The sequence below is a fragment of the Cololabis saira genome, chromosome 7, assembly GCF_033807715.1.
Source record: "Cololabis saira isolate AMF1-May2022 chromosome 7, fColSai1.1, whole genome shotgun sequence".
Lineage (NCBI taxonomy): Eukaryota > Metazoa > Chordata > Actinopteri > Beloniformes > Belonidae > Cololabis > Cololabis saira.
In genome coordinates, this window is record NC_084593.1 from 18,196,750 (window position 1) to 18,211,427 (window position 14,678).

The 14,678-nt window shown below is 41.5% G+C and overlaps 1 protein-coding gene and 1 non-coding gene across 2 annotated transcripts; both read left to right on the plus strand.

Moving 5' to 3' along the window:
• The first annotated feature begins 8,382 nt into the window (after positions 1-8,382).
• Positions 8,383-13,957, plus strand: aurkb (aurora kinase B). Its single transcript, XM_061726185.1, has 9 exons — positions 8,383-8,474; positions 9,503-9,541; positions 9,771-9,852; positions 10,286-10,328; positions 10,412-10,600; positions 10,893-11,031; positions 11,170-11,318; positions 11,443-11,617; positions 12,743-13,957. The coding sequence occupies exons 1-9, from the start codon at positions 8,469-8,471 to the stop codon at positions 12,914-12,916; spliced, it is 996 nt and encodes a 331-aa protein (XP_061582169.1). The 5' UTR covers positions 8,383-8,468; the 3' UTR covers positions 12,917-13,957.
• trnal-aag (transfer RNA leucine (anticodon AAG)) lies at positions 13,811-13,892 on the plus strand. The gene has a single exon. It is a non-coding gene; the product is annotated as a tRNA-Leu (tRNA).
• Positions 13,958-14,678: the final 721 nt, after the last annotated feature.

A 14,678-nucleotide genomic window follows, 5' to 3' on the forward strand; every position in this document is an offset into this window, starting at 1 on the left:
CCATGGCTGCTATACAGCATATTCTCGCTGCAAATCAACCGCGTCGCCGTACGCCGTTGCGAAGTCACGGTTCCATTGTATCCATCGTTCATCGGGGGGGGGGCTGCGCCTGACACCTGCCAAGAGTTGTGGTGTCATCGTAGTCACCGCCATGCTCCACAATATGACTGTGCGCGCCGGACCAGATGAGCCGCCTCCCTTGGATGAGGACGAGGATTCTGAAGACGCCGATGCCCCACCTCCGGTCCCTGGACCTCCCCTGACCTCTGGTCCCCGGACCTCCGGTCCCTGGACCTCCCCGGACCTCCGGTCCCTGGACACCCCCGGACCTCCGGTCCCTGGACCTCCCCGGACCTCCGGTCCCTGGACCTCCCCGGACCTCCGGTCCCTGGACCTCCCTGGACCTCCTCGGACCTCCGGTCCCTGGACCTCCCCGGACCTCCGGTCCCTGGACCTCCTCGGACCTCCGGCCCCTGGACCTCCCCGGACCTCCGGTCCCTGGACCTCCGGTCCCTGGACCTCCTCGGACCTCCGGTCCCTGGACCTCCCCGGACCTCCGGTCCCTGGACCTCCGGTCCCTGGACCTCCCCGGACCTCCGGTCCCTGGACCTCCGAACGATGCCCGAGCAGCACTACACCAAGCCGGTCTCCACAGAAGACAGGAGCTCATCTACCTGTTTTTTCTGATTTCACTTCCCTTTCAGCAGTCACCAAGCAGTCACCTGAGCATGAACCAACTCCCCTAATCCCCAAACATTAAGAAAAAAAACAGCAATAAACCCACTATCACCACACCACCCATAACTGTCTAAAAACTACTAAACTCCGCCACTAACTTTCAAGAATACTTTATTGCTGCAATGTTTCAGTGCTTCAGTGCTTTGAAGATGTAGCATTGAACATTAAAGCAAAGTATTCCTGAAAGTGTTCGGGAGTTTACATGTGGTTTTGGCTGGAAGAGGCGCGTGTGTCATGCGTAAAGCGTAGGCTACATTACGCACACACTTATACATGGCCTGAGGAGTAAATCAATAAAATGGTCAATTCACAGGGACCCTCTGTGTAGTTTTGAAACCCCTATGAATCACACAACGCAAGAATGAAAAGAGAACCAAGTTTAATTCAACCATGAATATAAACACATGTCAGGAAATGAATCAATATCATGATTCGTCGCTCTCTTCCATACGCCGCAGCACTCCGAGCTTCTCCCTCTCCAGGTCCACCAGCGTCTTGCTGCAGGTGCAGGTGCTGATAGCAGGCCGCTGTGTGCGGCCACCCCGCATGCGGACGCCGGTTCTTGCTGGCGCAGGTTGGAGTTCGGGACAGGCGGGAGTGGGTGTAGGGCGACGAATTCCTCGGACTCGGTACTTGGAGCCGGGGGCGGGAAGGTTGGTGGTGCTGGTCTGACCCCGCTCCCAGATGGCTCATCCACCGGTTCCGACAGCCCCTCGTTCCCCAGGACATCTACCCCGCCCTCAATGCCCTCAGATGCCGTCTTGCCAATTATGGCCATCACCTTCTCTTCATCGGCGTGAGCTCCGTGTTGGCAGGTGAGCCACCAGCTGCGCGTCTCCACACACCCGCCGTGTGTCTCTAAACATCCGCAAATTCAACGTTGATGAATGCAATATTCTGTTAGTGAAAAAGGTCAAGCAGCTAAATAAACTTCAGAATATCTTTTTGAGGTGAAGAATTCTGTTTTACTAGTCACGAGAATACGTGGTATTATATGCTGATCGTTAAGATAATTTGTCCTAATTCGTCCATCTTTCACATAACAAAACAAAATTTCCTCATTATTCTCTTACCAAGACTACCGTACTTCTTATTTAGTTCTTGTTTTCACCATGAAAAAGGGTAATTGAAGTATATTTATCATCTTAGTTTTTCATTATAACACACATAACGCGCAGGCAGCAGGGAATTAGTGCGTTAGGTAGCAGAGCTGCGTGTGAAAATGCGCTGATAGTGATCGGTGATCGATTTGCCTGGCATCGATTGATTTGGTTTCAGAACCGGACAGCTCCTCCAAAGAGCGAAACTAAAGAACGGTGTTAAGAAGTCATCTGGGAAACACCCGTATCTTAGGGTTCTCTCTTAGTTTAAACCTTCTTTGAACCTCTCTTAAATCCTTAAGAGAGGTCGGATCTGGGAAACCCGGCCATTATCAGGATCGATATCTGTGTTAAAATCTATTGTGTTGTGCTCCTTGTATTCGAAAGTTGCCAGTTCCATTTGTTTCTGGTGAAGAGTTCTCTGTAGCATGTCCATATCATTGTTGTTCCTTGGTGTAGTCTCTGTGTTGTGCATGTTGGAAATATAGTCAAGTCAAGTCAACTTTATTTATAAAGCACCTTAAAAACACCAACATGGTCCAAAGTGCTGGACAGGCAAATGGAAGACAACACACCATAAAGCACAGGCCACATAAATAAAACAATCATAAGTTAAGTGAATAAAAAGGATCAAATAGAAGATAAAAGAATAAAATAATAATAAAAGGATAATATAGAGTCATGTTACCTTAATTCCGTTGGTATCAGTACTTGTGGAGTTCGTTAATATTCCTCACCACCAACACTTTTGCTTCCTCTGGACTCCCGTTCAGTTTGATGATTATCTTGCAGCTTGTTACCCAGGTGTGTTGGATCTTGTGTTGCTTCTTGAGTTGTCTTGCTTTTTTTGCGATGTCAGCATTTTTTTTGGTTAAGTGATCATTCATGAAAACATCTGTTCCTTTCAGTTTGCGTCCTTGTTTCAAAAGTGCCATCTTATTCTTCCCGTTGACAAATCTCATTATCACGGCTGGTGGTCTCTCGTTCCTCGTGGGCAGTGGATGACATGTCTCAATGTGCTCCGGGTCCATCTCTATCCCCTTGCTTAGGAGGTAGGTTGCTCCACTGAGCTCGTCTCTTGCTCGCTGGGCTCCCTGTTGTCCATGGCCACCGCACGCGCATACGAGCGTGGCTTGATCTTGATGCCGGTGATGACCACATCATTCATGCGGGAGTATTACTCCAGCTCGTCCACTCGCCGCTCCAATTCCCCGATGCGCCGGTCCTTCTCCGCATTCTGGAGGCACAGTTGTTTTACCTCCTCCAGTAGCTCCAGAAGCTTCTGCTGCACTCTGACAGCAGTCATGTCCTCGGTTAAGGAGTTGAGAGAAGTTTTTATTTCATCAAACTCCTCCGGTCATGGGCGTCAGTTTGATTTCAGAAGTGCTGGGGACATTTACCATAAACCTGAGTAAGGTTTGAAAAGTGCTGGGTACGAGCTACGCCCATTACTTCCGAATTGAGGTTTCATGATAAATAATAGGCATTGCTTATTATAATTATTATTTTAATATTGCTGATCATGGCTTACAGTTTAAGAAAACTCAAATATCCTATCTCAAAAAATTTGAATATTCTGGGAATCTTAATCTTAAACTGTAAGCCATAATCAGCAATATTAAAATAATAAAAAGGTTGCAATATTTCAGTTGATTTGTAATGAATCCAGAATGTATGACATTTTTAGACTCCAGAAAAATAAAGGACTTTATCACAATATTCAAATTTTCTGAGACAGTCCTGTAAACTTGTTTGTGTCGTTGTGCTGAACCACTTGCGAATATCCACGGTTACTTTGTGTTAACGGAGCAGCAGAGAGCAGCACTGGCTAGTGCAGGAAACTGTGCGCTGGAAGCAGATCAGTGACGGACACTGGCTAATTTATGGTTCTGCGTTGCACCAACGCAAAAGGTACGGCGTAGGATACGCAGGGATGCGGACGTACGGTGCGCGACGCTGTGTAACACTAGCCGTAGGCTACGCCGTCGATTTAACGCGGAACCATAAATCAGGCTTGACGCGCGCGCATTTGTCAGTTTTCTTTTCGTCTTTTCAACTGAGCATGAAGACACATAAAATGAGGGTGCAATGCTTGCTTATGCACCCTCGTAGAACCGGGCCTGCGGAACGCAACTTTTAATTCCCATTTCCCAACTCCTACCTGGAAGTGAAGCCCGAGTCCTCCCCGCTGTCTGTCACACACATAGAAAGATCTGGGCTCAGACGCAGCAGGTCCTGTTGTCTCGCCACTAAGATTTTGCTGGCCTTAATGTTTCCTGTGTTTTATTTTGTTCATTATTGATAGATTTAGTGTTGATGTGTGTGTGACAGACGTGTGTATGGGGCGTTAATGAAAATACGGGAGAAATCGCGTCTTACTTAATTTTTTTTTTTTTTTTTTTTTTTTTGAAGTGGTGGGGACAAATCTGCTCGTCAGACAAAGTGGTGGGGACGCGTCCCCACCGTCCCCGGTGGAAATGACGCGCCTGCCTCCGGTGTCTGGCTTTTTTTCGGTGGCATTCTGGTGTTCAAACCGAGTCATCCAGCAGCCGGCTGCTCAGCCAGCAGCAGGTGCTTCCAATCAGTGCAGGAGCCTCCCAATTCCATTGCTTTATTTTTTTTGTATTGGACTGTCCTAACTGGCTGCGAGTTTAACGGTTTCAGTGTGGACAGAGAGCGTCCGATGTCACGCAGCTCGACGCGATAGTCGGTTTAAACGGATCTTAAAGCCTGATTTATGGTTCTGCGTTAAAACGACGCGTACCCTACGCCGTAGGCTCTACGTTGGTGTAATGCGGAACCATAAATCAGCCTTTAGTTACCTGAAGAGGGATCCGGGTAACCTCGTCCTCACACAGGAAGATTTAAGTGAATTCTAAACAGGTACACCACAGTTCTTTACTCCGATTCCTCATCATTTCATTTCTTATGTTACAAGACAAATGAATCATGTTAACTGTAAAGAAATCACAACACTGTATGTTCATAAATGACAACTTTATTGTTAAAAAAAATAAAAGAACATAAGTTGTATATAAAAAACATTTATGCACTATTGCTGGCTCAAGGAAGGACCGTGCATTTCTTCTGAAGGTGTCGTTGAACAGCTTCAGGTGCATTGCTTGGAAGATCTGAAACCATAAACAGAAGAAAAATGTATTACTAATAGAGCTCCGGTGTTACCTAACACTCCGTTAGGGAACACTGGAGCCACCGGAGCTGCTCACCGGTCCGGTCCGGTGAGTGGCCCCGGTGCTCCGGAGCTAAGCTAAATACTTAGCCCATGCAAAGATCATACTTGTAGACAAATATATGTAATAGAGTCAATTTTCCATCAGTGTATATGCATTTATTTTATAGTTTATTATCACCAAAATCTGTTAATATAGTATACCTGACATGTCATACCTCCAGAAACATGTGGAACCTTTGTGTTTTAGTTTATTGTTCCCCTATGGACATTTCTGTGAGTCCCCCACCATATGATTTCTCCCGCCTTCACCTCTTCCCTTTTGTTACTGATGTCAATGGGAGAGGTCAGTCATGTGAAGTCTGATAGACCACGGTTTGGGTTTCCTGTGTAGTATGCTGATATTTCTTGTTATTATCTGTGTAGGGGCTCAACTCACCACATGTGTGAGGAAATGTTATTTTATTCCATTGTCAGGAAATAAACGGAGATTGCCTCCAAAAGAGTCCTGCTGGTCTGAGTCCCTTCAGTTTAAACACAACGCACACCACTACAGACCCCACTGGTTACATATAAATAACATTAAAAAAATAACGTCACTTACCGCTGACTCGTGTGCAGTTGCCGGGTTCGTACTGTGGTCACTGATCTTTTTATGAGGGTAAATGTCGATGCAAAAACTGTCCCTCGCTGTGGAAACAGTCACGGCTTCCAAACAATGGCGGACGCTCCAGTCGGCTGAGTTGGTTGTGGGCGTGGTTTCAGCAGCAGAGGCCGACCTATGGAAATTGCGCCTATGGTGACGTCACCATAGGCGCAATTTCCGCGCAGAATCTGAACGGCTCCTGGAAGTCACATGACACTGGAAGGATCCTCCGAGCGGGGTGTGCAGACCCTGCAGAATTCGGTTGCTTTTCATCTTCTCTATGTTGGCAGGGTGAGGGGAGACCACTTTATATATGTTAAAACAAGAAAAAACGTATTTTTCATAATAGGTCCCCTTTAAGGTCTGCAACCAGTAATATTGGTTAATTAACGGGAGGAGGGGGAGCTCCAATTAAATAGTTTGGCCACCTGAACTAGACAGAGGCCGAGATCTAGACATACCACTGCACGAAAGTAATTTCAAAACCAAACAAAGATTAAGGCTCAACCAAGGTAACTTAAATAAGTTCACAAAACACACATGCAACACCGTTGCAAGCAGGTCTCAAGGAAACATCTAGGGTGGCTCCAAACCCCTTCAACCCCTCCCCACAATCAAATTTTGTATCCCCCAGACGATGATGACAGTCAGTGGCCCCTAAGAATAGGAATTAAAATGCTCAGCCGAGGCAATATAGTAAAAAAAAGGACAATTATTAAAACTCAGTAATAAAAGTCAGTGGTAAAAACCAGTGGCCATACAATAAGGCAACAATCTCACTCAGTCTGTACTGGCCCGCCCAGGGCCTACAGTATCTGCACGTCTGCCTCAAAGGCTGCGTGCGCTGGGGGAGCTCTGGCGTCCCACACCAGGAAAACAGACGTGGGATCAGTCCGGCAGGTGAGGGGGCGGGGTCTGGCAGACTCACCGTCAGGAGAGAAGCAGCGTCGGCCAGTCAAACCAGGCTGGAAGGCAGGAAAAGAGTGCGATCAGTGGACTTAATCATGAGAAGTTCAACTCACTCGTTCTCAAGCTCCAGGGTAGACCGTCCCTCTATGTGGGAAAATAGAGACAATTACTTTTTACAATATACGATAGAGAATGGTAGTTTCGCAGGGACTCCTGAACATTTTTTATTTGATTTACTCATATGCGTAAAATGATGATAAGATTGCATCCTAAATAACAATAAAGTCGTAACCCACTTCAGCAGTATAAATCTCTCCCTGTTTGTCTTTGGTCGTCGCTCAATCTGTGTCTATAGTCTATGTCAACAAGATGGACTGGTTAATATTCAGTCTATTACTCATTTCCTTTTATTATTTATGACAGTAAATGAGCTGAGTTTTGTTCATGTTTTTTTTTTCAGCATCTGTACATACTGGTAGCGAGGAAAACGCGACCGTATCACATGGTCCTGTTTGCGGGATGGAGTAGACCATGGTTCCCAACCCTTTTTCCTTGGAGCCCCCCCTATTTGTGTCTAAGACCAGCCGGGCCCCCCGACCCGTACGTACTGGTACCAAAAGAGTAAAGTGATTCGTTACAAATCTTTAATTGAAAAAATGTACATGAATTATGTTTTTGTGATACATTTCTCTTTGGTTTACACTGTATACATATGACTTTGTCTTTCTCACCTTCATTTTGTGTCACCAATGTATAAAATATGCACAGAAAATAATTGCAAGGACATAAAATAATTTCTGAAAAATGTTTCTTTTAATATGAGCGCAAACATTTTTAACATTTTTCCTTTAACAACCTGTCGGAGTAGTAGTATGATTAAATGTTGAATAATGATATAATAATAAGTTATTAAGTTTTTATCCTGCTAAATAACTTAGAAATATATTTTGGTAATTTTAAAATACTACGTGGGTTTATACAGACTTGGATTACAGTATTCCATTAGGTGTGTTATTATTTTTTATTTATTTAGCATGCGCAAATATAATTTTTACAACTGCATATCCTCAAAGCAGACAAAGTTTCGCGCCCCCCCAGAGATCTCAGGTGACCCCCAGGGGGGGCCCGGACCCCAGGTTGGGAGACACTGGAGTAGACGATGACGTGTCTACAGAACAGCAGTAACAGCTTTTATTGTCTGAAAAATGGTTCAAATGTTATTTTGTTGTCTGAAAAATGGTTCAAATATGCTATTTTGTTACTTGAAAATTTTTAAATATGTTTTGTTGATGAGAAAATATTTTCTCTATTTTTCTTATTTTTGTGAGGGGGGATATATATATTGTTTTTCGGCACTACCTTGTTCTCTATAGATGATATAACATCATATTACTCCTATGTGGGATCAATAAAGTTCTTATTTTTGCCATCTGAGAAAATTAAATATATTATATTTGGTGCCTAACTGTTTCCCAAGTATATCAGTGCGTGTGTGAATGAATAAATGAGACATAAAACGTAAATTTCTTTGTAGAAAGGTGCTTTATGAAAATAAGTCAATTGACTTGTATTAGTTTACAGCGCAGTCTTGCCACATCCAATATGGCGGCGACGTTGCCGTATCGCAGCAGCGGGCAAAACCACTCGATGCAGCGTCTACGTTTATATATCTATGGTGTCGCCGCTCTGTTTTATCCACTGCTCTGGTCACATGCTTCCTGTCGCTGTAATTCTGACCAATCACAACGTTCCATTTGCAGCCAACCAACCAATCAGCGTCGAGGAATCTGGCAGTTTGAAAACGTTGGCGGCGTAGGAAGTTTTGAAGACAGAAACTGCACTCGTTTTCCACACTGTGCAGTTAATACGACCTTTTGTCGCTAAAATGCAGGTAATGTGATACTTATTATGTTTTATACGGGGGATTTGGAGCTAATAACAGTGAATCTCCGTTAGCGCAGATTTCATTATCTATATAAGCGAGTATTTATGCTATTGTTAGCCAGCTGGCTTTGTTCGCCTGCATGCTATAAGGTTAAGCGAATAAAATCCAATATGAGGTATAAAAACAGAAAAAAAGCATTAATTGGTAGGTGTGAATTCAAAATAGTTCATAAAATGGAGTGTAATCGTTATAGCATTTGCATTAAAACTTGACTTTTACCAAAAGAGTCCCACGGACCGCCTTTATTGTTTAAATAGCAAATCTTGTTGGCATTTAATCATTGCATTAGTTAAACTTCACAAAAACTCCTCTCACGGAGGCTTATCACTTAATTTCGACACAGATGTAGTGATAACCACACTTTTCGTTTTTACTTCCGGTGAATCAGAATCATGTTTATTTGGCCAAGTCAGGTCAAACCAGACAGGGAATTTGACCCTGTTATTTTTGCTCACTATAGCCTACAGCAAATAGACAAATGACAGCTCTTATTAATATATATATACAATAATAAAATAAACTTCAATAAAAGGGCTGTGCAGATGTGTTCAGCAGGGAACTGAGTTTTGAACCCAAAGATCATAAAGTCACCTGTCAGTCTGATATACATGCATATACGTGTGGTTTCTACTGCTTGCATGCTTTAAAGTGATGATACTTGTATAACTGAGAATAGAATAGAATAAACTTTATTGATCCCCCAGAGGAGAAATACAATTGTTCAGCAGCAAACGCACACATGCTCAACAATTTTACAAAATACACACGGAAGTATGAAAAGGTATAAAAAAAAAAGTATATCCTTAAAAAAACAAAACAATAAATAGCTAAATAATTAAAAAAGAGCAATATAAAATATAAAAAAAGCAATGTACAAAAGAAATACTAAACCTGAAAAACGGTTAATATATACATGTAGTACACGAGTACCTGTAAAGAAATGATTGTTCATCTGAGGTGTTTTTATTTTACAGAATAAAGAAAATTATGAGCCCCGGGCAGCCCAAAGACAGGTAAGTTGTACTAGTTGTATGAAAAAGGTGAAGCTTCACCCATACTATGAAACCCCTGAAGTTAACTCATTCGTAATCGCCATTTGCCCTTGGATCTTGATTCTACATGGGCAGACGAGAAAGACAATTAGTGTTTTCTTTCTAAAACTGTTAAGATTTGTGTAGCTGATCTAAGTCAACAGGGCTTTAATTAGCTGCATTTTTTTTCTCTTTTTGTTTTGAATATCAGTTTACAACCCCAAGCATGGTGTCAGGACCGCAGCGTGTTCTGGTGAAGCCACGAATAGAAACAGTGAAAAATCAAGTCACAGGTAAGTTCTTCCTCTACACGTTCAATTGTAGTTTCTATTAAGACATCTGCATGTGAGTATGAAGAATATGTAAATCAGGGAAAATATTTTGGTGAATGGGCTTTTTTTGCTTGTTCAATTTTTTCCTTTTTCTTTTTTTTTTTACTTTGGTCAATATCTACTGAACTGCACTCATACTTTCTTATATAAATGTCAATAATAAATGTAGAGAGGAGAACAGGTACAGTAGAAAGCATTTGTTAAGATGTAATCTGAAAACCATTGGCAATTATCTGACGACAAGTTCCCTCTTTAAATTTTCAATGGGGTCTTGGCCATACAGCTGATTACCGTTTTCTACTGCTGAAGTTCCAACACATTTTCCTTGGTATATTTATTTGCTGTTTAAACACTGGAAAACATTGTGTCTATAAATGTATTTCCTCCTCTTTAGGTCCCGGAAGAGAATTGGTTAGCTCCTCCAGTTCTTCACCCAAGTGAGTGTACTGAAATGCAAGATTTCCATTAGTATTTAGTTTTTATTTAATTCATTTAAGCATTATTTGTACTTTTGTATCAGGAAAGTCACCATTGAAGACTTTGACATTGGTCGTCCACTTGGAAAGGGCAAGTTTGGCAATGTTTACCTCGCAAGGGTGAAGAAGCTGCAGTCCATTGTGGCACTGAAGGTGTTGTTCAAATCACAAATGGAGAAGGAAGGTGTGGAGCATCAACTCAGGAGGGAGATTGAGATTCAGGCCCATCTGAAGTTAGTAGCTTATGTTTTTTCTCATGTTTCTTTTGATCTGCTTTGCTATGAAATTGCCGTACATTTTGTGTCTTGCTAAAGTCTCAGACATTGTATCATCAGAGTTTACAAAATTGCACTAATTCCATTATTTGTTAAATGTAAATTTTCCCTCTGATGTACCTGTTTAAAAACCTTTTCTAGCTACTTTTTTAAAATGTTTTTCCTTTGAACACATTGAGTCTATTCAACTTTTTCTTTTGTAAATATTGTCAGCAAACTTACTCAAATTATAAACTTTGATTTCCCTCAGGCACCCCAATATTCTGCGCTTCTACAATTATTTCCATGACCGTAAGAGGGTTTTCTTGGTGCTGGAGTATGCTCCACGTGGTGAAATGTACAAGGAGCTGCAGAAATATGGACGTTTTGATGATCAACGAACTGCCACCGTAAGAGCTGAAGCTAATGTGTTGATATTTAGAAGATGAATTTGAAGTACTTGAGGGGTTAAAGGTGTAAATGGTGTACTTTTTTTCTGTTATATTGCTTTAATGGTTTATCTAATACTAACCCATTTCATTTTCCAGTACATGGAGGAGATATCTGATGCCCTAATCTATTGTCATGAGAGGAAAGTGATTCATCGTGACATCAAGCCAGAGAATCTCCTTCTTGGCTTTCGTGGAGAGCTGAAAATTGCAGATTTTGGTTGGTCTGTCCATGCACCATCTCTAAGGTTTGAGTCATGCTGTCACTGCAGTACAGTGGTTTTACAACAACTCTACTGTTATACACTTCCACATATAGCTGCTTTGCACTGTGTCTGCTGTTGTTGCTCACCTCATGTTACACCTTTCCAGACGTCGGACCATGTGCGGGACACTGGACTACCTTCCTCCTGAGATGATTGAGGGACACACCCACAGTGAGAAGGTGGACTTGTGGTGCATTGGCGTCCTCTGCTACGAATGTTTGGTTGGGAACCCACCGTTTGAAACAGCCAATTACGCAGAAACTTACAAAAGGATTATGAAGGTTAGTCTTTGTCATGGGGTGTGTAATGCACTCAACTGGTTATGCTTAATTATTATCATACATTTTTTTGGGGGGGGGGATCACGTTAGTATTTTGAATGGGTCATATATCAGGATTTAGTGTGAACAGATGTCTACTCTGTAGTGAGCTGCATGCGCAGTAAGAAGTGATATCAATCCAGGTGTACGCATGTAATATGTAGATTTTCTTTTGAGGTATTTGTGCAGTGGAAGCTGGGAAGACTAAGGAAAAGGAGAGCAACATTTTTAGAAAGCATAGAACACAAGCAACAAGGTTACTGTGTTCCTTTGGAAACCAGGCATCAGCTATACTGACGAAAACAAAAGTGATAACTAAACCATTAAGGTCTTTGCACATTAAAAGTGAAGTAGATTATTTGAAGGCAACTATTAATGTGCCCACCTATTGATATCAATTGAAATATGAATGGGAAAAAATATGGAATCCACAGCAAGTGATGATATATTGCTTTTAAGTAAAAAACAACTACCTGGCCACTTCCTGTTTTGGGGAAGAGAGAAGTTGTTTGACTTCTGCTGCTTGGTTCAGGACCATAATCTGCACCACAATTGCTTCAAGATTTACTTCAGTATTATTGTTGGATAGTTTCAAGAACCGTTGCCACAGTAGGTTCTGAGACACAAAAACGATGGAGCAGTCTTCCACGTTAGTTTCATCTTGTCCAAAATACTATGTTTTTCTTTTGGAATCTTAACTTTGGAAAAAAAACTTGACTTCTAGTGGGGGGAAAAAACTAAACAAAACGGAAAGCCTGCATTTACCTATTTAGGTTAAAAATATGATTTAATAAAGTTAATTTTGTCACTGGATTACAATTACTTTGCTAGTATATTTTTTCAGAAAGAACAACTAGCAAAGTAGTAGGTTAAAAATAGATTAACATGTCTTATATGCAAATGCCTTGACTTTTATAGACGACAGTAATGCGTGAGTTTTATAATTCACAATGTAGAAAACAGGCTAAGTTCGTCTTTTTACCTTGTGAATTTATATTTTCCATTTATTTGACCAAAATATAACTTGACCGCAAGTTATTTCCTTAGTAACGGTGCTGATGAATAAATGCCATTTTGTCATTTGCAGGTGGATCTGAAATTCCCAAGTGTCATCTCGGATGGTGCACGTGACCTGATCTCCAAGCTGCTTCGCCACAACCCCACCGATCGTCTCTCACTTAAGAATGTTATTGACCACCCATGGGTGCGCGCCAACTCCCACAGACTCCTTCCTCCAACCTGCCCTGGCAAGAAGACCTAAGGCATCCTCGCAAGCCTGTTCCTCTGCTCTGAGATGCGTTTTAACTGTCTGCTGCAAGAGACTCTGGGCCAGCATGATTTGGACTCACTGCCATTATTCTGGCACATTTTATAACGGGCATAGATTTGAGTGTTTCACTTGATGATTATTGCAATTATACATAGATGGGCTACAGATAACCCAACGGGTTTTTAGTGTAACTGAAGAATGCTTGTCATTCGGGTTCACTGGTTTTGCTTAAAAATGCATATATTTAAATTATGGGCGTTTTTTCTTTTTCTCTTCCATCCAAAAAAATCGTTCCAACTTGTATGCATGCACTCGCTTGTTTTTTTTCTCCAGTGTATTGTCTTTATATAGTTTGTCTGGTATTGTCATTGTCATTTTTTAATTGTCTCTCTTTAGTAATGTATGTTTGTGGGTTGTTTTTTTTTTTTTTTTTTTAATTAAAGAAGTTTTTTTTTATAGTTTTTTTTTTTTTTTTTTTGCAAAAATATTCAAATATATCAAAATATTGCTCCTAGTTTGCCTGATCTGTATATATTCAGTTGTTGAAGATGAGGTGTTTGGTCACTTTGGCTGGAGGGAAATTAGTTATTTTTCCTTTCAAGCCATACTACAGTTTTCAAATAAATGTTATAAAAGGATTCTTTTTGTATATCGTTTGTAATTGAAAATATGGACGTTGTGTAAAAGTCGTGCTTGCTCTTTTTAATTTAAGTTTTCAATCCGGATGATACACTTGTGAGGCTTTTGAGTTTAGTATAAAGTTGTGTAATTTCCAGTTAAATATCGTCCTTCAACAAAACATTTTAAAGCTTTGTTAGCAGTCCCACAACCGTGCAACCTTTACAACTATTTGAACCGGAATGTTTGTCCTGAAAACATGTGCAAGGTAGCGTGGCCGAGCGGTCTAAGGCGCTGGATTAAGGCTCCAGTCTCTTCGGGGGCGTGGGTTCGAATCCCACCGCTGCCATTAGCTTTTTAACATACATTATAGTCAAAGTCACCATCTTCTACTGATCATTTCCATTGATGCCAGTTTTCTGTTAATTTGTTTGGTCTCTCTCTTTTTTTTTTTTTTTTTTTAGAATTTCCAATTGACATTGTAACTAACACTGAAACGTAACATCACACGATTGTGGAATGTCAATTATCCATAAAAGTTCATCTGAATACATGTTTCAGGTGGTTTCGTAACAGTGACAATTCTTTTTAACCTCTTATCTTCTCACACTCTTAATTTATTGAACCATTAGCACGGCTGTAGCTCGCTTGAGGGTGCTACTTAGGCTGATTTATGGTTCCGCGTTACACCAACGCAGAGCCTACTGCGTACCGTGCGCGTCGCCGCGTACCCTACGCCTACCCTCATCGCGGTTTTCTACAGAGGGCCCGAAGAGAGAAGTGAAAGACAGGCCATAATTAAAGAAAATTTAGATGATTTCCTTATTTGCTGAAAACCATAAAAACATTTTTTATTGAAAGACAAAATGCAAACAGCACAATACAACCGCCAGGGGGAGACACACACTCAGCGGCGGACAATCAGGACACAATGAATTACAGAAATACATTAAAAAGAGCACACCTTGTTGGCCTTTGCATTGGTGGAAAGTCTAATGGTTCTAATATATTGTTGGACCTCATTTTCAAAAATACAAAAAAGAGGCTTTTGATTAATATAACGGGAGTCATGAATAAACCATTTTGCCAATATTATAATAAGATTAATGATATAAAATGTCTTCGTTTTTTTTTT

Bases quoted from the DNA above. Each gene is read 5' to 3' on its own strand.
- aurkb (XM_061726185.1), top strand. The intron at 9,542-9,770 runs GTAAGTTGTACT...TTTGAATATCAG, and splicing joins CCCGGGCAGCCCAAAGACAG to TTTACAACCCCAAGCATGGT. The intron at 9,853-10,285 runs GTAAGTTCTTCC...CCTCCTCTTTAG, and splicing joins AGTGAAAAATCAAGTCACAG to GTCCCGGAAGAGAATTGGTT.